General features: G+C 37.3%; 2 protein-coding genes across 2 annotated transcripts; both read left to right on the top strand.

Annotated features, from left to right (window-relative positions):
• Nucleotides 1–2333: 2333 nt before the first annotated feature.
• LOC147860296 (cyclin-U4-1-like) lies at nucleotides 2334–4857 on the top strand. Its single transcript, XM_087325146.1, has 2 exons — nucleotides 2334–2881; nucleotides 4106–4857. The coding sequence occupies exons 1-2, from the start codon at nucleotides 2385–2387 to the stop codon at nucleotides 4374–4376; spliced, it is 768 nt and encodes a 255-aa protein (XP_087181272.1). The 5' UTR covers nucleotides 2334–2384; the 3' UTR covers nucleotides 4377–4857.
• A 3242-nt stretch (nucleotides 4858–8099) lies between these two features.
• Nucleotides 8100–19710, top strand: LOC147860295 (synaptotagmin-2-like). The gene is made up of 12 exons (XM_087325145.1): nucleotides 8100–8300; nucleotides 12143–12241; nucleotides 12316–12366; nucleotides 12449–12572; nucleotides 12670–12788; nucleotides 12899–13000; nucleotides 13108–13182; nucleotides 13276–13355; nucleotides 13492–13735; nucleotides 13817–14158; nucleotides 14226–14357; nucleotides 19510–19710. Exons 1-12 carry the CDS (start codon nucleotides 8190–8192, stop codon nucleotides 19636–19638), a joined length of 1608 nt encoding a protein of 535 aa, XP_087181271.1. The 5' UTR covers nucleotides 8100–8189; the 3' UTR covers nucleotides 19639–19710.
• The last annotated feature ends 311 nt before the right edge of the window (nucleotides 19711–20021 follow it).

Below are 20021 nucleotides of genomic sequence, written 5' to 3'. Positions count from 1 at the left end.
TTTCTATGTTAGGTCTCTTCTCTACATTGCGGTTGAAACCTCCTATTAAATTCTTATAGGTAGCACTACAACTTCATTGCATGCGACAACTTTGTGAACATTTTTGCATTTTCCAATACAATGCATGTTGTTGTCGTATGGTCAACCATATGATGATTCAACATATAGAACCATAACTAGATCTCATCGTGTGATACCCTTCCTCTCTTCCATCGTTCATGATTTGTTATCCCTCTGTCTTTTTCAACACTTGCATAATTGTGGAGCTTCCCTTGAATATGCATCCTATACTTAGAATGTGTCTTTTCTCTTAATGGATACATAATAGATTATGCTAAAATATTAATCATTTTCACAATAGACCGTAGCCTTTGTTTGGCCTTGTTTTAGCTTCTTCTTGAACTCTTCATTTGGTTTTCTTGTTGTTTGGTCTTCAAACTTGTGTCACCTCGTAATGATGTGAGAACAAAATTCCCATGGCTTGCTTTAATGTTGGAACCCTTGATGGTGTGTGGACAATGCCAGTCTACTTCCTTCAATTCTCCTTGTAAGTGCATGCACTAACTTTCATACATCCTTGTCTGTTCATCGAGTTCGCCCTTAGTTGGACAATTGTCCATGGTCACTTAGAACTTAGACTTGTTCCTTAGGTCTCACTTAATCCTACAATTTACAATCAACTACAAATACTTCATGCAACCACTCAAATAGTTGATGTGAAATGCTTGGAATGTTCCTTAGTCCAGACTCTAAACAACAACATTTTGGCCATGAACACATCATTTTATGATGTGACATGAACACAATTCTAGCTTGGTTTTGTGGAGTGAATTTTCACTTGATTATGACCAGTAAAACCATCCAAGAAAGAGTATATTTATCCTTCAAACTACATTATCAACTAATGAGTGAGTGAAGTGTAGTGGAAACGGATGGATGATTGTGATGACATTGAACTTTAGTAGTCTAAACAACCTAGATTAAATAAAAAGGAGAAGAGAAGAAGCAAAAAGCAGGGTACTCAAACATTATTATCAGCATGGAAACTTCTAAAAGCAAAAGGCGAAGCTTTAAGAAAAGCAGAAAGCAAAAATAAATTGTTTTACGTGAGCTGAGATTAATGAAAAAACATCCTTTTTTTGTTTATAGTTGAAGCAAAAGAAATAGCAAAAAGAGAAAACGAAAACTAATGGAGAAAAAAACAAAGAAAAGCCAATAAAAAACAAAAGGAAAAGCAAAAAAGAAAACAGAAAAAAGAGAATGCAAAAAAACAATAAGCATAAAAAATCGACAAAAAAAAAAACACACAAAAATTTTAAGGAAAAGGAAAAAAGAGAATGTAAAAAAACAATAAGCGTAAAAATTCGAGAAAATAAAAATAAATAAAAATCGAGAAAATAAAAAGGCTACACAAAAAAATTGGCGGGAAACAAAAAAGAAATAAAAAAGGGAAAAAGAAAGAAAGAAGAAAGAGCTTAAAGAAATTGAGCATATGCAAAAATAAAGAGACAGGTGTCGCGCGGCCACGTAAGCCCACGGACGTGTGGCTATCTGCCACGTCGGATAGACGAACCTGGTCTGTCTCTGGGCTTTTCACTATATATAAATAAAAGCAGCTTCTCTCTCTCTCTCTCTCAAATGCGTCTTCGGAAATAGAGTGAGAATGCCTCTTCGCAAATAGAGGTTGCGAGTTCGAATCCTGCCTAAACAATCTTTCTCTCTCTCTCTCTCTCTCTCTCTGCGTCTGCGAGTCTGTCCTGTCTGTCCTGTCTGTCTGTCTGTGTAGTTCTCTGACTCTGACTCTGTTCCGCCAGTAAAGCTCGCCCTTTAAGCGGGACATAGCAACTCCTCCATCGAAATTGAGCTTCTTCTTCCCTGTCTCTCTCTCTGTCTCAGCCTTCCTTTGCCCTCCATAGCCTGTGTCCCCCCCATTCTTCCTCTCCTGCAGAACCAGTAACCAAATCCCCCCCCTACCAAAAGTCCCTTCTGAATCAACTAAATCTAGCAAGCATTCCCTGCACCTGCCTAAATCTACATTCCCCACAGTGTACTCGCCATTAAAGCTACTAACCAGAGCTCTCTCTCTCTCTCTCTCTGTCTCATCTCTTCCTTCCTTCACCCTTCAACATTGATCCGCCTTCCCTCTCATCCCCATGTTCTCTGCTTATCCTCTCCATTTCTGCTGTGAATTCCACCTCAATCGAGAAGCCATTTAGTCTCTCTTCCTCTTCTTCTTCTTCTTCTTCGACAATTAGCTCCCCCCGGGTTCTTCTTTCCCTGAGTAACTGTTTTTGCTCGACCGCTTCTTCCTTCCTTCATTCACGAGGAACTCTTTTTTTTGTACTTCTCCTGGCTCCTCGCAAACAGGCACGCCAGCGCCAGACATGGTTTCCCAACCTCACATTACTCATGGTTACGAGGAAGATGAAATATCGCCTCGCAGCATTAGATCTGATCTTTACTCTCCCGAAGCTCTCGCAGATTTCGCCATAGCCAGTTATACACCTTCAAAGAATTCTCGCTCTCCTTCCCTGATTATATCTGTGCTCTCTTCTCTGCTAGAGCGAGTTGTGGCTCGGAATGAGAGGCTCTCATCGAATTCGCCATCGCCATCGCCATCTCCATCGAGATCATCATCATCTCCTCCTTCAAAGAGGACTTTGGGAGCTTTCTGTGGTGTTCGGGTGCCGACCATCAGTATCGAACAGTACCTGGAGAGGATCTTTAAGTATGCAAATTGCAGTCCTTCCTGTTTCGTTGTGGCGTATGCATACATTGATCGTCTGGTTCAGCAGCAACCCGAGCTTTCCATAAACTCCTTCAATGTTCATCGCATCCTCATCTCAAGCATCCTGCTCTCTGCCAAATTCCTCGATGACTTGTAAGTCCTCCCTCTGTCTCCGTCTCTCCAATTTTTTCTTCCTTTTCTTCATCTTACTTTCTTTCTCCAATGCTTTTGTTGTGTCTCTCTTTCTGTCTGTCGTTAGGGTTTCGCGTGCCTTCTCTTTCCTCCACTCCTCAATCTCAAGTGCTTCCTTCGCCTTCCATAGCATCACCTGCTTGATTCCTTCATCCTCCATAGCAATGCCTGCTTAATTTGCATCTTTTGCTTGATTCCTTCATCCTCCATAGCAATGCCTGCTTAATTTGCATCTTTTGCTGGTTTCCTTCATCCTCCATAGCAATACCTGCTTAATTTGCATCTTTTGCTTGTTTCCTTTGCCTTCCATAGCATCACCTGCTTAATTTTCATATTTTGCTTGTTTCCTTCGCCTTCCATAGCATCACCTGCTTAATTTGCATCTTTTGCTTGTTTCCTTCATCCTCCATAGCATCACCTGCTTAATTTGCATCTTTTGCTTGTTTCCTTCGCCTTCCATAGCATCACCTGCTTAATTTGCATCTTTTCCTTGTTTCTTTCATCCTCCATAGCATCACATGCTTAATTTGCATCTTTTCCTTGTTTCCTTCATCCTCCATAGAATCACCTGCATAATTTGCATCTTTTACTTGTTTCCTTCATCCTCCGTAGCATTACCTGCTTAATTTTGCATCTTTTGCTCCGTTTTCCTTCGCCTTCCATAGCATCACCTGCTTAATTTGCATCTCTTACTTGTTTCCTTCATCCTCCATAGCATCACCTGCATAACTTGCATCTTTTGCTTGTTTCCTTCATCCTCCATAGCATCATCACCTGCTTAATTCACAGACCTCTTTGTTTGTTTCATCTCTGAATGTGTGCTATACTGGCCTTTTTGGCTTTCTTCAGTTCAGAAAGGCTGATAGAGCACATACCTAGGTATATAATACATGGGGGGATTTTGATCTGTGTGTGGGTTATCTATTTTCTTTTCTATTTTTCCTTTTTTTCTATTTTTTTTCTTCTTTTCTTTCTATTGTTTCCGATTGCTTGGGATGGGTACCATGGTCTTGGTTTCTCACACCATTTGGTGGATGGGGTTCTCATTGTCTTGGTTTCTCACACCATTGGTTGGATGGGTACCATTGTCTTGTTTCTCACACCATTTGTTGGCTAGGTTCCCATGGTCTTGTTTCTCACACCGTTTGTTGGCTGATTTCCCATGGTCTTTTTTTGATCCTACAGCTACTATGACAATGCCTACTATGCCCAGATCGGCGGGATCCCAACCCGAGAGATGAACGCCCTCGAGCTCGACTTCCTCTTCCGCCTCAACTTCCGGCTACACGTCACCGTGAGCGTATTCGAGAGCTATTGCTCCCACTTGGAGCGAGAAGTGGCCCTTGGGGGAGGCTACCACCTCGAGAAGACACTCAAATCGATATGCGCCCTCGATGGAGACCAGCAGAAATCCGATGAAAAGATGTCCCTCGCGGTCCTTGGAAGTGGATCGTAACACCCTGCCCCCCACCCCAATTCAAGTGACATATAGGTCTTTCAGGCTCAGGGTGGTCCCAAGAGTAGTACTGAAATGTTACTAACTGTTTGTGGGAGAGTAGTACTTAAAGTGTTACCAACTGTCTGTGGATGAGATGAGCTATTCTGTGAGATGGATGTCTTTGCAAAAGCTCTCCCATCTTGTATACTATGTGATTGTATTGATCCAATCAATCTCTACTATTAGGCAAAGATCTCTACTACACCACAAGTGGTGGATATCATCACTATGTATTAGAGGTCGAAATTGTAGTCCTTGGAATAGGAGAGCTTCAATATAGATATTTGGAATAGCTCTCCTATTAGCTGCCCACTTGTATCATGTGTGGTGGAATTGATGATTCTTTTTCATCACTCCATGGAGTGCCTCATGTGATCTAGCTTTTATGGATCCCCGTGTTTGTAATCACCCTAATACCTATTTTAATTGAGCTTTTATGCAGCCAAGTGTTTTGCTTATATCGCGTGAAATTTCCATTCATTTATCATATTCATTGGATTTTGTGGTCACGTATTTCATTGATTGCATCAAACCTCAATGGCTTGTCGCAAGTTTCCTAGGGATTGTGGAGAAATTGAGGTTAGAGTAGTAGTATAGAACATACGACCATGAGGTGCTATTTTGTAATAATGGGATTGAGTGAATTCTGCTATTTTTGACCCTTTGTTAGTTGTGTTGGTAAGTCAAGTGTGTTATGGTTGTTTTTAACCAATATTTGCATGTGAATTATATTTCCATGCTAAACATCTAAAAGTTTTATCGAGGATGCACATGATTATGTAAGTGATAGTTTATTACAAATAAATCAAAACCCATACTTAATTATTACACCATGGTGAATAAATGTGATGTGATGAGCAAGCCCCCAGTGGTTCGTGAAAAGGTCATCTTTGTCCAAAGGAAAGTTTGTTTAAGACCTAGCTTGAATAGTTATTGGGTTCTAGATTTAGTGGGCCACCATGACCACACTATTCTTTTTTTTCTTTTTTCTTTTTTCTTTTTGGGAAAAGTACCAGGATACCCTTGAAAGTTCGTTTATTTACCAGAATGCCCCTGGAAGTTCCAAACTTACCAAACTACCCCTTTGTCCAAAAAATTACACTTTATAAAGTAATTATACACTCAAATCTTTGATAAATAGGGCTAGTTCGGGTTCATTTCTTCCATCTTTGGTAAATAGGGCTTGTAGATTTGAGTGTATAATTACTTTATAAAGTGTAGTTTTTTGTACATAGGGGTAGTTTGGTAAATTTGGAACTTCCAGGGGCATTCTGGTAAATAGATGAACTTCCAGGGGTATCCTGGCACCATAGATTGATCCATGCGTAATATTCGTGGTATTCTATATCCGCAATATTCGCTATATTCGAGAATATAAAATGGCCCCAAGAATATTATAAAACCATTTGTTTAGATGTATACATACATACATATATGATATATACATATATGTGTATACACACATATCACTCATATATGTATATACACAAATACATCAATAATTAATTAACTCACTAATATAATAATTAATTAGTTTACTAATACATTAATTGGTTAATAATCAATTAATTAGGGCTTCTACTAAACTTAGGAATTTAGTGAGAGCGTGAGTTGAGGACGTAGGGTTTCAGTGAGAACAGGATGTAGGATTAGAATAGAGCATGAGAGGGAGTTGAGGACGTGGGCTCAAAAGAAAGTACTAATGTCTAAATTAGGTTTATGACAGAAATTAGGGTTTTCAGCCGAAACCCTAATTTTCTGGCCGAGAACAAGATGCAGAGGGAAGCGAGGGCGGACAGAGAGTAGGGTGAGGCTTCCTCGCTCGCTGCTCGCTGTTCGTTCACTTGCTCAAATGAAGAAAAACTGTTTTTTATTTTTTATTTAAAAAACTCAAAAAAAAAAAAACCGAATATATTTATATGTATTCCTATTCCTATTCATATGGATTCGTGGGGTAGGCCCCACGAATGCGAATATTTCAATCTATGCTTAGTACTTTTCCCTTTCTTTTTTCCAAAAAAGAAAATACTCCATTAGTTAAAATATACACAAACTCGATACCTTTCTCAGGTAGGCCTTGCCTAGACTATCCTATCCTTCATAAAATATCTCACTTATTAATCTTACACTTTCACATGTGTCTCTAGCCATCCTTTCATACACATCACCTGCATTCAATATCCCACATGACATCTCTTTCACGCCCCTCGCTCAACTAATGGGAGGGGGAAATGACCGCACTATTCTATTCATCTCAAGTCCTCACCAATGTTGTTATGAATGCCTATTGCAGGGGAAATGACCGCACTATTCTATTCATCTCAAGTCCTCACCAATGTTGTTATGAATGCCTATTGCAAATCCTGACCTATTGCGAATGTCATGAAATTTATCGACGAGATACACAAAATGACAAGCGCCTAACCAATCCTACAAATTATGCAAAAATCCTAAGCTTTAGCTTTCCTAAACAAAGGAGTACAAGTTCAATGAAAGCATGCGTATAAAATGGTTTGGCATGTTGTGTCTTTGAGGATATGCAATTTATGCACACTATTCTAAGTTCTAACAATAGAGAATGAGTATATCTTCTTCCATGCATATATGGCATTGTCATTCTAAAATATCTTACAAACTTCTTCAATGGGCCAAGATGTTTCTCGCAAGTTGTGTCATTTGGAATGATGACAACATACTTATGACACACACTAAGTTTTTTTAGCAAAACCCATTGTATTAGTTGTAGGTAACCTCAAAGTGAGTTAGAAATCCACAATGGATATATTTTAAATGATAGATTGAAAACATTCAAAGCATACGGCATTAATGTGTCCATCAATGCAATTGGAGACATATGAAATGTAAAGGGATCATCGGATGGAAAACTTGTGACATTGGCATCAATTAGAAGAAGTTAATATTCCAACATCCACCTCATTGTGGATTTATGGTGAAGGGTGCAAAGGTTCCAAGGTAAAGTAGGGTACAATAGATGTAAACAATTCGTAACATGTCGCATGAGAAGTATTGAGTCGGGAAGAAGACCATAGCAAACAACCTTTTCTTTTTTCTTTTCCGACCATGAAAAATGAAGTTCTTCTATTTAGAAAAGGAAGTACTTAATGTTGGTGCCCCAAAGATTCCCAAAGCATTATGCCTACACATAGTTTCAAACGATGGAAGCGTATACTTTTTGAGCGAGATATTTAAATCCGCTTTCTTCTCCTCGTGACTATTTGTTTAGGGACATCGTGCGCCACGTTTACTTATAAGTTATAATCATGACTTTGTTAAAGTGGTAATTAATTACCATCCTCATCGATGGGTCACATCCTCATTTGTGTAGTTAAAAAACTCTAGTGTTTATGTCGATTATAACGACTACCGCTAATAGTTTGCGGAAGTATTTTGCAAAGCATTGGTCTGAATATATCATTATCTTTGTGTAAAAAGAGGCTTCCATTCCACAAGGTGAAATTGTGCCAAAACAACATATATATATATATTGTGCATGGGATTCTTGAAGCCTTTTCTTTTTTCTTCTTTGGGTAGGCGATGAACAAAATGTACAAAAAGAGTTTTTACTTTTGTTCTATGGGCGTCACACTGTACACACACACACACACACACACACACACACACACAAAATAAGCATATTCCTTTCAGCCTGGCTTGAGCGTCTGTTATCTCATCGTTTTTCATGCATCGCCATCGCCATCGCCATCGCCATCGCCATCTCCACCTCCACCTCCACCTCCTTTTCCTCCTTCCATGGGATTCTTCAGCTCTCTCTTCGGTGCCTTCGGCTTCGTCTTTGGCCTCTGCCTAGGCCTCATCATCGGCTACTTCCTCTTCATCTACTGGCAGCCTGCAGATGTCAAGGTGCACCTTTCTTCTACTTTTCTCTTTCCCCGCGTTCCCGCGTTCTTTCTTCGTCTCTCTGTATTCCTGCTGTTTTCTTGATTTTCCTGCGTATTTCGGATGAAATGTTCGTAAAGTTTATCCTTTCTCCACCAGTATTGCTTGAAAGGCTCTTTCATGGATTTGGAAAGAATAAACAAAACTGGCCATCGCCTCGATCATCATCTTGAGTATTCTAAAAAGATTTCAAATAGTTCCGAAGAAACATCTCTATGCTTGGGCTCTTTCCTGGAATGCACTCTTTCTTTTTAGGTCTGATGAACTTGTATATGAAAGTCTATTGGTGGAAGATAACAGGCGAAAGTGGCCATCGCCTGATGACCATCTCGAATTTTCACAAAAAAGATTAGAAATAGTTCTGAAGAAACATCTCTACGCTTTGGCTCTTTACGAATTCAGGAAGAAACTCTTTTCTTTTTTGCTCTGATGAACTTGTCTATGAAAGGCGCTTGGTGGACTTGGTAAAGAACAGGAACCACCGTATTACTTTCCATCCCTTGATCATTTTGGTTATTTGAATAAACTGAAATGCGTTCCATCTTTATGCGTTGGCACTTTACTATTCAGGAAGATCTTTATATCTTGCACACTTGATATTAATTCAAAGAGAACATTACGCTATCAAGGTTCTGGGTGAACTTGAAAAAAAACAGGAATTGGCACATTAACTTGCCATCATCTGAACATAAAATCCGTAAGGCATTGATTCTTGTTCATTTCAAGTCCGTGAAGCACACCTTGTTATGGAGTTTTCTCGTTAAAATAGCATCAGAATCATAAAGGAAAGCCATTCAAAACAAAGTGACAAGTCTCTAGGAACAAAGTAGTATATCTACACTTCGTTTTCTAGGATTATGAGAGGATCAGCTTTCTCACATAATTGTGATCGTGGTTTAAAAATGGATCGATAGTTAGATTTTATTATCATCCTTGAAATTTCAAGGGAATGATACGTTATGATGAGCCTGTTGGACTCAGAAAGAACAGTAATCTAATGTGATCACAAAATCATCTCTGTTCACAAAAACGATGAAATGATTTCAAACCAAGATGATCAAAGTCAGGCATCAATTTTTGTTCTTTTCATGTCCATGAAGCACCTTGTATCAGAGTTGTTTTTATTCCACTAGCATTTGAATCACATAGAAAAGCCATCCAAAGCATAGAGACACATCTCTTGAACCAAAGCAGTATATCTATGTTTCACTCTTTAGGATTAGGAGAACTGGTTTTCTTACGTGATTCTGATGCTAGTTTACTGAAAGAATATATATATTTTTTATTGTCTTCGAAGTTTGAAGAGAATGGTATGTTATAATGAGCTTCCTGGACTTGAAAAGAATAGTAATTCAATGCGATTACAGGAGATTCTCTGCTTACAAAAGCAATGAAATGATTTTTCTGGTTTTCACAAGTAAAGGCACCATTTCAAACCAAGATAATCAACTCAGGCTGGCATCAATTTTTGTTCTTTCCTACTCCATGAAGCATAATGTTCTAGAATCTTTTGTTCCAACTGGCATCAGAATCATGCAGAAAAGCTGTCCAAAACATTGAGATACATCTCTAGGACAACCAAAACTATATATTGACGTTTTATTCATTAGGATTAGGAGGACCAACTTGTCTAGTATTTCTATGCTTTGTATTTTTTACAATGTGGAAAATCTTTGTTCTGCTCAATTCTTATGCTATCTTGAAAGAACAGGAATAAATTGCATTGATCACGATGATCATCAAGTCATGTCAATCAACACATGACTTAACACTATTGTTAGTCTTTTACTGATCATGCTTCCAAAGAAATTTGTCACAAAATCCCAAGCTGTTTTCTGTTCAATCATATTATAGAACATATTTGCTACTAAAGATACTTATACTAGGCTTCTCTCTTTCTTCTCAATAGAATGCAGATTATCTACATACGCTTCAACGTGTTCTACCCATAATGCAAAGATAGAATTGGATTGGTTACGTATCATGTTATATAGTAGTAATCTTCTCAATCATAAAAGAATTCGAACAATCAGATGCAAGTTGCAGGATGTGACTGCTTGTATTTTCCTTCTTTTTCGAAATTGATGGGGTTTGTAGTTTATAATCTTCAATATTATAATCATAGATTGACATATTCGCATTCGTCGGGTTTCCCATTCGAATGCAAACGAATACGAATACGAATGGGCGGTCAAGTATTCGTTTAACTTTAAAAAAAACAAAAAAAACATTGTCTTTTTTAATTTTCTAGGATAAAAAAAAAGGAGCTTAAACAATAAATAGGGATAATAAAAGAGAGACTTGGGGATTTGTCATTATTAAATTTTTATAATAAATGTATAACTTATAAATTATAAGTATTTATTTTATTTTTAATAAATAAAATAAAAGCTCATTAATTTCTCACTTTTTATTCCCTCAAAATTTATGGATATTTTTATTTTGACATTAAAAATAGTACTTCAAACTAATCATATATTCAAAGTTTATACTAATCATATTTGTATAGTAAATATAAAAATATTCGGTTTTTAAAAATTGATTAATTAAAATAAGTTTCATAAACTCTCTTGACACTATAATTTATTAATGAATAATTGTTCTTTTTTTGGTAAAATAAATTTATTTAAATAAATAAATAAATATTTTATATCTATTTTACAAAACGAATGGTTTTTTAATATTCTTAGGGCCATTTCATATTCTCGAATATAGAGAATATTGCGCATGGAGAATATCACGAATATCACGCATGTGTCAATCTATGATTATAATATGCGCACACTGATCCTAAGGGGTGGGGTGTAGCATTCAATCTAGTTGCTTGTCAGATTCGGAATCCTTACATGTTGATTTCGAGGCTCTTGAGAACACTATGCCCTCCCATAGAACTGGTTTGTGATATTCTTTATATAGACGATTGAATGCATGAATAGATTCAATGCATCGAGAATATACATTTCTTGATCTTAAGCCTTAAGGTTATTCTATTCCAACCTTTCTTTACAGTTGGTTCTCATTCATGATCAAGGTCAAACCATGGATATATGGTATATAGCATCATTTTAGATATGCACCTTAGCTCTGTAGTTTGAATAATGCTTTAATGACTATATGTTGTGTCAATCTGGCCATGTTGCCTATTGAGTATGAAGTTAGAGTAGGCCTATTCATGATTTTTCTATGCAGGATTCTGCACAATATTTATTGGCTATAAACTTTCAATTAAATGTTTTATTTAGGATTACATTTCAATGAAACATCTGACTATTTATTTTTATATGCTTTGGGACGTATAAGAGATTCTTTTATTTTGTGATGTTAGATTTCCTTATGACTCATCAGCACACTTAGAGATTATTCTGTTGGGTTGAAGACTTAATTTGAAGATTTCAGCATGTAAAAGTTGGAAATTATAGAGTACATAAAAGGTAAAAGAATATTAGGAATGCATTTATAATCAGGAGGATATCATAAAGATGGGCAAAATCTTTCTAGGAAATTATCATGTTAATGTAAAATTGTAAGCTGGGGCTGGATTGGCATACTTTTCTAAGTGTCAGGGCATCTTGGTATTAGATCCTTCTGCTAGCATTACAAATTGGAGAGTGATTTGTTTGTAAGACCTTTAAATGGATAATTTATTGCACACCAGTTTCCAAATATTATACTGGTGTTCCTAGTGGGCATGATAAAATATTCAAGTTGGGCATGTGTGCTGGAAAAACCGTGAAAATTTGGTAATGTTTAAATCCATTTCGTTTTATATGGTTTGATTTCTGTTAACCCTGGCGTTAATGAATCAGGATCCTGTTATAAGGCCTTTGGGTGAACTAGATTTGAAGACACTCCAAAACCTCCTTCCAGAGATCCCATTGTGGGTTAAGAATCCAGACTATGACAGAGTAATTCTTGTTCAGTATATGTTTGTTTGGAGTAACTTGAAATACCAGAGTTACTTGATCTTCTTTATCTGCAGGTAGACTGGATGAATAAGTTTATACGTGAGTTATGGCCATACCTTGACAAGGTGGATCTATGTTTGAATCGTTGGTGCCCATTTTTCCCATGTATATTTTTTCTTATCAATGTAATTCTATTCTATATTTTAGGCAATTTGCAAGATAATCAGGGATACAACAAAACCAATCATTAATGAATATTGCGAAAAATTTAAGATGGATTCTGTTGAATTTGAATGCCTGACACTAGGCACGTTACCACCAACGATACAAGGTGGTTAAGTCTGACTTTCAACAAACTCCTTGATTTCAATTTTAACTATGTTGGCATATAAAAATTAGGCGTCATGTTTTCTTCTCTGAACATGCAGGAGTAAAAGCATTTGACACCCAAGAATCAGAAATGATGATTGAGCTACCCTTAAAATGGGCTGGGAATCCAAACATTCTTGTGGTTGTGAAAGCATTCAGTTTGAAAGCAACAATTCAGGTTTATATAAGATGAAGAAGCCTGTTATTGGTATTTGTACTAATTGGAAAAATTATAAAGGTTTGTCTGAAATGTACACTCTAATCTGATGGTATGTGCTTTTATGGCAGCTTGTGGATTTGCAAGTATTTTCCGTCGTTCGATTGACCTTCAAGCCCCTGGTTCCAAACTTTCCATGTTTTTCCAAAGTGATTTTCTCTGTGATGGAGAAGGTCAGAGATTCATATTCATTAGATCATTCTTCATGAACGAAATGCCCTTTCACTTGACTTTAATTGGGGGTTTAGTTATGCATTGTTTGTTAACTGGTCTGTGACAGCCACATATAGACTTTGGTTTGAAGCTGCTTGGAGGAGATGTGATGGCAATTCCTGGGCTATATGGGTTTCTGCAGGTGCGTAAAATGATTATCGCTCTGAGTTGGTTTTATGGGAATGATTGTTTTTTTTGTTGCTAAAATCATTCGAAATTGGACATGTCTTTGTAGGATCTTATCAAGGAGGAAGTAGCAAACCTTTATCTTTGGCCCAAAACTTTAGAGATTGCAATCTTAGATGACTCCACACTGTAAGAATTTTATATGATTCTTAATCATACATCTAGGTTCCTCCAGAATCCTACATGTTTTAAGATAAGAGGCATGTAGCAGTTGACAGAGTTTATGCGGTTTGCTTGTTTGTTTTACTCGTTTCCTTCTGTATAGTGCGATCAAGAAACCAGTAGGAATGCTTCATGTCAAAGTACTTAATGGGCGAAACCTCAGGAGGGCAGATTTCATGGGAAAATCTGATCCATATGTAAGGATTTCACTTGGTGGAGGTACTCCTTCAAAGAAGACACAAGTTAAGAAGAATACTTTAAACCCAGATTGGAATGAATCGTTCAATCTTGTAGTTCACGATCCACGCTCTCAGGTCTTGGAGTTCCATGTGTACGACTGGGAAAAGGTATGGATTCTCTCCTATTCTTAGTTTTTAAGTTAGTAATGCAATGAAGGTCTCTTAGTTGGTATTTTTGGTGTTCTACAGGTATCATCTCATGATTTTTTAGGTATGCAAATATTACCGTTGGCTACACTGATGCCTGATGAACCTAAACCTCTGACTCTCGACTTGCGAAAGAACATGGATGATAATGATGATTCAAATAAAAAGTCACGTGGACAAATCAGTGTTGAGGTTCTGTATAGACCTTTCAAAGAAGAGGAGGAGAATCTAATTGAGGAAGAGCAAGAAAAAGAGAAAGTTGATGCTGAACATGGTGGAGGCTTATTAGTTATCACTGTACATAAAGGACAAGATCTGGAGGGAAAATATCATACTAATCCGTATGCCAAGATAGTTTACAGAGGCCAAGAATATAAAACAAAGGTGATCAGCTTACAGTGTTAGTTCTCTTTAAATTTCACATTTTTCTTACCTTTGTCTTATTTGGCAGCCTCTCAAGAAAATGCATGACCCAAAATGGCCGGATGGGAGGTTTGAAATCACATGCGATGAACCCCCACTCACTGAAAAAATCATAATAGAGGTCATGAGCAAAAGCATGGGAATAGGATTTCACTGGAAGGTAGTTAATAAACTTATTATTTTCATTGAATTTGACTTTGCTGTTCTTCAGGGATAATGTTTTGAGGTTTATGTTTGATTTGAAATCAGTAAGCTTGTAAAATTGAAGCCTCTTCACCAATCATATGCCAATAACAGGACTTTCAAATACATTTGGGAAAAGGTAGAGGGTATGTGGATAGGAACTTGGCTGTATGTGGGTATGGGTATGGGTATGGGTGTGGTGGTGGTGGGAGTTGGGGCCCAAAACATGGGATCACAGACAATATGCATCAATTTGGCCAGTTTGAAATCAAAGAGAATACCTGAACTAGTAAAATAACTGAAAACTTCCAAGTGGGGAGATGTTTACTGGTGATTTCAAGAGTTTTGAAGACAATGTTGTCAACTGCTATATACCATCTACATCTATTAAACAGAAGTGAACCATGTACTAAACGAAAAGTGAAATGTGCAAGGCTGTGAGAAGCTTATGACAGGGTGAGAAGCCTCTTGGGTGGGCTCCTTAAATTAACATACAGAAGGCAGATAAAATGGCTGAAATCTAGAAGAGGAAGTGAGTAGAGAAGTGTGATCTATTTATAGGCCAACTTAGTGTTGGTTTCTTGCTGAGACTTCCCAAAATAGGGGCAGTTACTATAAATGTTTGTGGGTCTGATAGCAATAGAAGATAGTTGCAACTGAGCAGCTGAAGTCTTATGTGTGACATATTTGGTTAAGATGTTGCTAGATTCACCTAAATTTGGGAATGCGAGGAATAAAGGGTGGGGATGCGATACAGAAAATGGTAAAATATAAACATTTATATGATTTTAAATCCTCAACCTTAGAGGATTTAAAGCCTCAACCTTAGAAGATTTAAAGCCCCAGGATTTCTCATTTAGAACTTTGGAAATGATTTATGAAGAATAGGAGCTAAATAGCTCGGAACAAGGGAAACAATGGTCTGGAAGGCGGTAATGGAAAGGATGTCAAAATTTGAATCTTAACCACCCAATTCTGCATTCCAACTTCCAAAGAAGGAGATACACATTTCTTAATGCCCCAGGGAAAAGTTTCAGGAGATATCTCCTTTGATTCTCAGGGATGTTTCATCTTTCTGGGACACAAAATCGCATTCAGATCTGTCCCCCCTTGTTCCTCGTCACTGAAGCTGCAGAATACTCCCATGAAAATTATGGTATTCATCTGAAGGTGTTTGGGTTTGAGCATAGACGACAGAGTTCTGAGTGAAATAACTTTGGTTATCTCATCCAATAAGAGTATCAGTCAATGGAGGGGTTCGTAACTCTGTGACAAGTTAATGTAGCCAAAATTTACTCAACTTCTCTAGAGGATAATGTGACCATGTTGCAGATTTCCATGTAATTATCCCAGTGGATCAGTTGCTACAGGGAAGCTGGTGAATATGCTGCTCATTGATGCTGTTTGGGAAAAAGTTCTCATCAAGATCCACTCTAAGCCATTTGCCGATATCCCTTTGCCACAAGATGTGTCCTATCTTCTCCAGTGTTCCATCAACTTTGTATTTGATTATGTAACTCCACCCTACAGCTATTACCTTATGCTTAGAAGGCTGAGATCTTAGGTTCTAGATCGCATTGGGCTTGATTACTGCTAATCATTCATACATAGTATTCTAGTAAGCTTCTTGAGTAAGAGCCTCATCCATAAAAAAGAAAGCAAATCTTAGCCCACTCATCTTTGAAGTAGTTTTATGTAGAGCTTTACCTAAACCGACTTCATACACCTTCACACGCACACATCAGAACCAATAGCTACTTTACATCTGCCTGCTGCAACTTCATGATTGGATGTACACACCTTCACCCGCACCACACTTCAGAACCAATTGCTACCCTACACCTGCCTGCTGTGGCTCCTTTGGTCTAGGGACCATTAGACCTCGACTGTTTCAGACTAGCCATGTGACATTATCTTGCCCATTTGAGCTGAAATATATATATGTTTCTGGATAATAACACTGGATGACAATGTGGACTGCCTACTGGGCCAATGTCCAATCTTTGACCAGTTTGGTGCTACAGGGACACTGTTTGATACAAACCATTAAAGATCTTTACAAGGTATTCTTAAAGTTAAGTCACCACTATAGCAATGATTCTCTGTGGAAAAACCAAATAAATGGAGAAACTTTTAAGAATCAAAGTATATTCTCTAGAAGTTGGCTTTATTAAAAGCCTGATAAGTCACGAGTATTGTTATCACAAGAGGTTGAAATAAAGCTGTAAGAGAGGAGGTGAATCAGCTAATCTAGCGTCTTCCATCCACTTTGAATCCATGCTGAATAACTTTTAACCTCCACAAATAATGAGTACGAAATTTCCCTGTCATTTTTCTTTCTTTATGTGGCAAAATCAATTTGGGAAAAGAACTCCATCAATTCTTCAACTCCGAGTTGTTCTTCAAATTGTGAACGTCTGTTAGATCGTCCACAAAAGTCCTCTATGGAATGCACTACATATCATATAAAATTCAGGTACATCACCCACAAAAAATCTAAGAATTTCATCACTTATCATTTCTGGAATCTGAAATGTTCCACAAAAAATGGACACAGTTTTGGAAATGAGCTATTCTTGCTTTTCATTTTTCTAACCTTGCTTTTCCAAAGCACAAGAGTATACAATCCATGAGTACAAACACAAATTCACAATGGTATTGATCCTTGTATCCTTTTGTACCGTCTGTCTTTCAAGGACAAATTTAACCTTCCTATAAGATTCAGCTGTGTCTTGGGCATTACTTTGCTTCAAAACTCTTGTCCTTGCAGACCTACCCCCAGTATCTCAAAGGGAGTTACTTTTTGACTTGGTTTTGTGTATGCATACTCAACTAATGATAAAATAGTGTTCTCAACTTGTTTTCTGCTCTGAAACATAGCGTCTATGAAAATCTCAAATAGTTGAATTGGCTTCGTTTGACTGTCCACCAGTCTATGAATGGACAGAAGATGAAAATCTTAAAAGATAGTACCCATGTTCTGAAATAAATCCTTCCAAAACTTCTTCTTTGACTATAGACAAAACATTCCATGAAACTAAAAGATGTTATATATAATTTTTTTCACCCTGTTTTTCAACTCTTTCTTCTTCCTTATGGGAGTAAAATGGGTTTGTTAACTAAAGTAGATATGATATGGATCATGTGTTTCAGATTTGTCTTCTTCCTGACAGAAATATAATGGACTTCCTTACTGAATCTACATATGATGGTTCATATACCATCATGCGCTGTTTGTGATCCCCGAAGATAAAGAAAAACAAGTTCACAGCTTTATTTTCCCATGTCTATATCTGGGATTTGCAAATGCTGCAACAATCCTGGTGCCTTTTGCCTGTAGGAAACTTTTTGACAAATCTTCCATGTGCTTTTATGTTTACCATCACGTGGAAAAGCTGGCCAATAAAAAATTGTGTCAAGCACATCCCATTATATTTAAAGATATTATAGATAAATATATTGGCTGTTTGTTTTAGCGTTTTGTTCTTCCTGACAAGAATAAAATGGGCCTGCTTACTGAATCTACATATGATAGTTCATATACCATCATTTCCTGCTCATGATCTCACAATATAAAAATCAAGTTGATAACTATATTTTCCAATGCCTCTATCGGGGGGATTAAGCAAACACTGCAACAATCCTGGTGCCTTTTTCTTGCAATAAGCGCTTTGGCAAATTATGAATTTGCCATGTATATTTCAATACCAGATCACACAGCTGGCTAATAATGGATAATCCCAACTGCTTTCACTGTCGCATTGTGATCCCTGTGCAGGTTTGAACATAGGCTTTGGGCCACATGGTTTCTCAACATCAGATCACACAGCTAGCTAATAAAGGATAATCCCAACTGCTTTCACTGTCGCATTGTGTGATCCCTGTGCAGGTTTGAACATTGGCTTTGGGCCACGTGGTTTCTCATGCATTATAAGAAACCTATCACTTAGATTATAATGCTCATAATGCTGCCTGTTAGCTAGTTGATCAATTCCTTGCCAAGTCATCATCCTTATCGTTTTATTTCTTCATTTCATTTACATTGTGATTGTAGGCAATAGTCACTGCAGACATGCGTGGCTTTTGTGACAATGCAACTTTCGTTTTTCAATCGACATGCCTAATTTGAAAATGAAAGATGGACAATAAATTAGGCCGTTGCATGTGCTTTTTAGACAAAGTTGCTTGTGTGGGAAAATGATGCAAGCTTTGATCATTTTGCACAATAAAATCAATATCGAGGAGGTAATGTTTCCATTGGGAAAGCGCAATAGCTCCTTCTCGTAAACCTGGTAATCCTTCTCAAGTAACCTGTCATCATCTCATCTACTGAGGGTGCAGATCAGCTGATATACACATCAACTTTAGAAGACCTTTACCTGCTAGCTTTGCTATTAAGAAATTGAAAACTTTGAACATTATGTATGTCATTGCAATCTATTATGATGTCATAGGAAAGATATTATTGGCTGTTTAGAAAGAGTAGGGGTGAAGCATGATGATCAAAGATTTTAAGCTCTCTTCTTCCTAGAGATAAAGAAGACACATAAAGGTCCCTTGAAGGGAGATGTTTGCACATGCACTGATCAACCAAGGTCGGCAACCTCACTAGATTTCCTTCTCACAAATACTAGGGACACTGATGAAGTACAAGCAAATATCCAGTTCACTTGGATTCACAGCATGAGGATTCATAACAGCTATAGCCATGATCAACCAGGATCACTACCTCGATGTGCATAGTCATGATGTGAATATCATCATACGATAAAAGCAATCATCAGATGACATTGTCATTGTCCCGACAAGCTTTCCATTTTGGATAACTCATGATGAGTGTTCTCAGAACGAAAGAATTGTAGTATCAATGACAAGGTACCAAGCATTGACGTGTTGATGTAAATTCGTTGTAAATTTTGTCAAGTCTCCTAGGCCATGACAGTCTTTTAGAGACATTAATATATCTATCTTTCTGCCCTGCTGCATTTAGAATTCAAAATACATATTCGGCTAATTCTGAATCCCCATCTGTTTTAACCTAGTGTTACGTTTAAAAATTGAATACTTTACTTTGCATTAATCAGCAACAATATAAAATTTGAATAATTTGAGAGACTTCTTCAATGCAGGAGATGTTAGGATATGTGGAGATTAACTTGGCAGATGTTGTGGGAAACAAACGCATCATTGATGAATATGTGTTGACTGATTCGAGAAATGGAAAAGTACAAGTTGAATTAGAATGGCTTCCTGGATGAATGATAAGACTTGATTTTTTAAATCATACCCAAAATCTATGTGATTCATTTGGTTTTCCAGTTTTTTGGTTATTTGCAAATTGTTCTGTTTACTACCATGCATTATTCAGCATTAGTTTCTATCTATCTATCTTTCGAAGTATGTGTATGTGTGTAGCTAATAAGTTGGTAGTGAAAGTAACATAGTTGAATATGATTGAAAACATATTAAAATTGCTTCCTGCGAGTCATAATTAGTCCATTTTCGAGCCTCAGACCTTGTTTGCTACACTGCCCCCATGTAACATAAATTTGCAGATATGTCAGACTTCAGTCAATTCTTTTATACCAAAGGTATCTCAAAATATTATTTTTTCTATTTCGCTCCAGATTATAGTCTGAGC

Source organism: Azolla caroliniana, unplaced genomic scaffold (genome assembly GCF_043228905.1).
Source record: "Azolla caroliniana isolate FFs.n. ecotype wild unplaced genomic scaffold, voAzoCaro1.0.p SCAF_9, whole genome shotgun sequence".
Lineage (NCBI taxonomy): Eukaryota > Viridiplantae > Streptophyta > Polypodiopsida > Salviniales > Salviniaceae > Azolla > Azolla caroliniana.
Note: the sequence above shows the minus strand (reverse complement) of the source record. Positions and strands in the feature narration are given on the sequence as shown.

Excerpts from the sequence above, each read along its gene's own strand:
- LOC147860296 (XM_087325146.1), top strand. The coding sequence starts at position 2,385 with ATGGTTTCCCAACCTCACATTACTCATGGTTACGAGGAAGATGAAATA. Across the intron at positions 2,882-4,105 it reads GCCAAATTCCTCGATGACTT|CTACTATGACAATGCCTACT; the intron begins GTAAGTCCTCCC and ends TTGATCCTACAG.
- LOC147860295 (XM_087325145.1), top strand. The coding sequence starts at position 8,190 with ATGGGATTCTTCAGCTCTCTCTTCGGTGCCTTCGGCTTCGTCTTTGGC. Across the intron at positions 12,573-12,669 it reads GTTACCACCAACGATACAAG|GAGTAAAAGCATTTGACACC; the intron begins GTGGTTAAGTCT and ends CTGAACATGCAG. Across the intron at positions 13,356-13,491 it reads ATCTTAGATGACTCCACACT|TGCGATCAAGAAACCAGTAG; the intron begins GTAAGAATTTTA and ends CCTTCTGTATAG.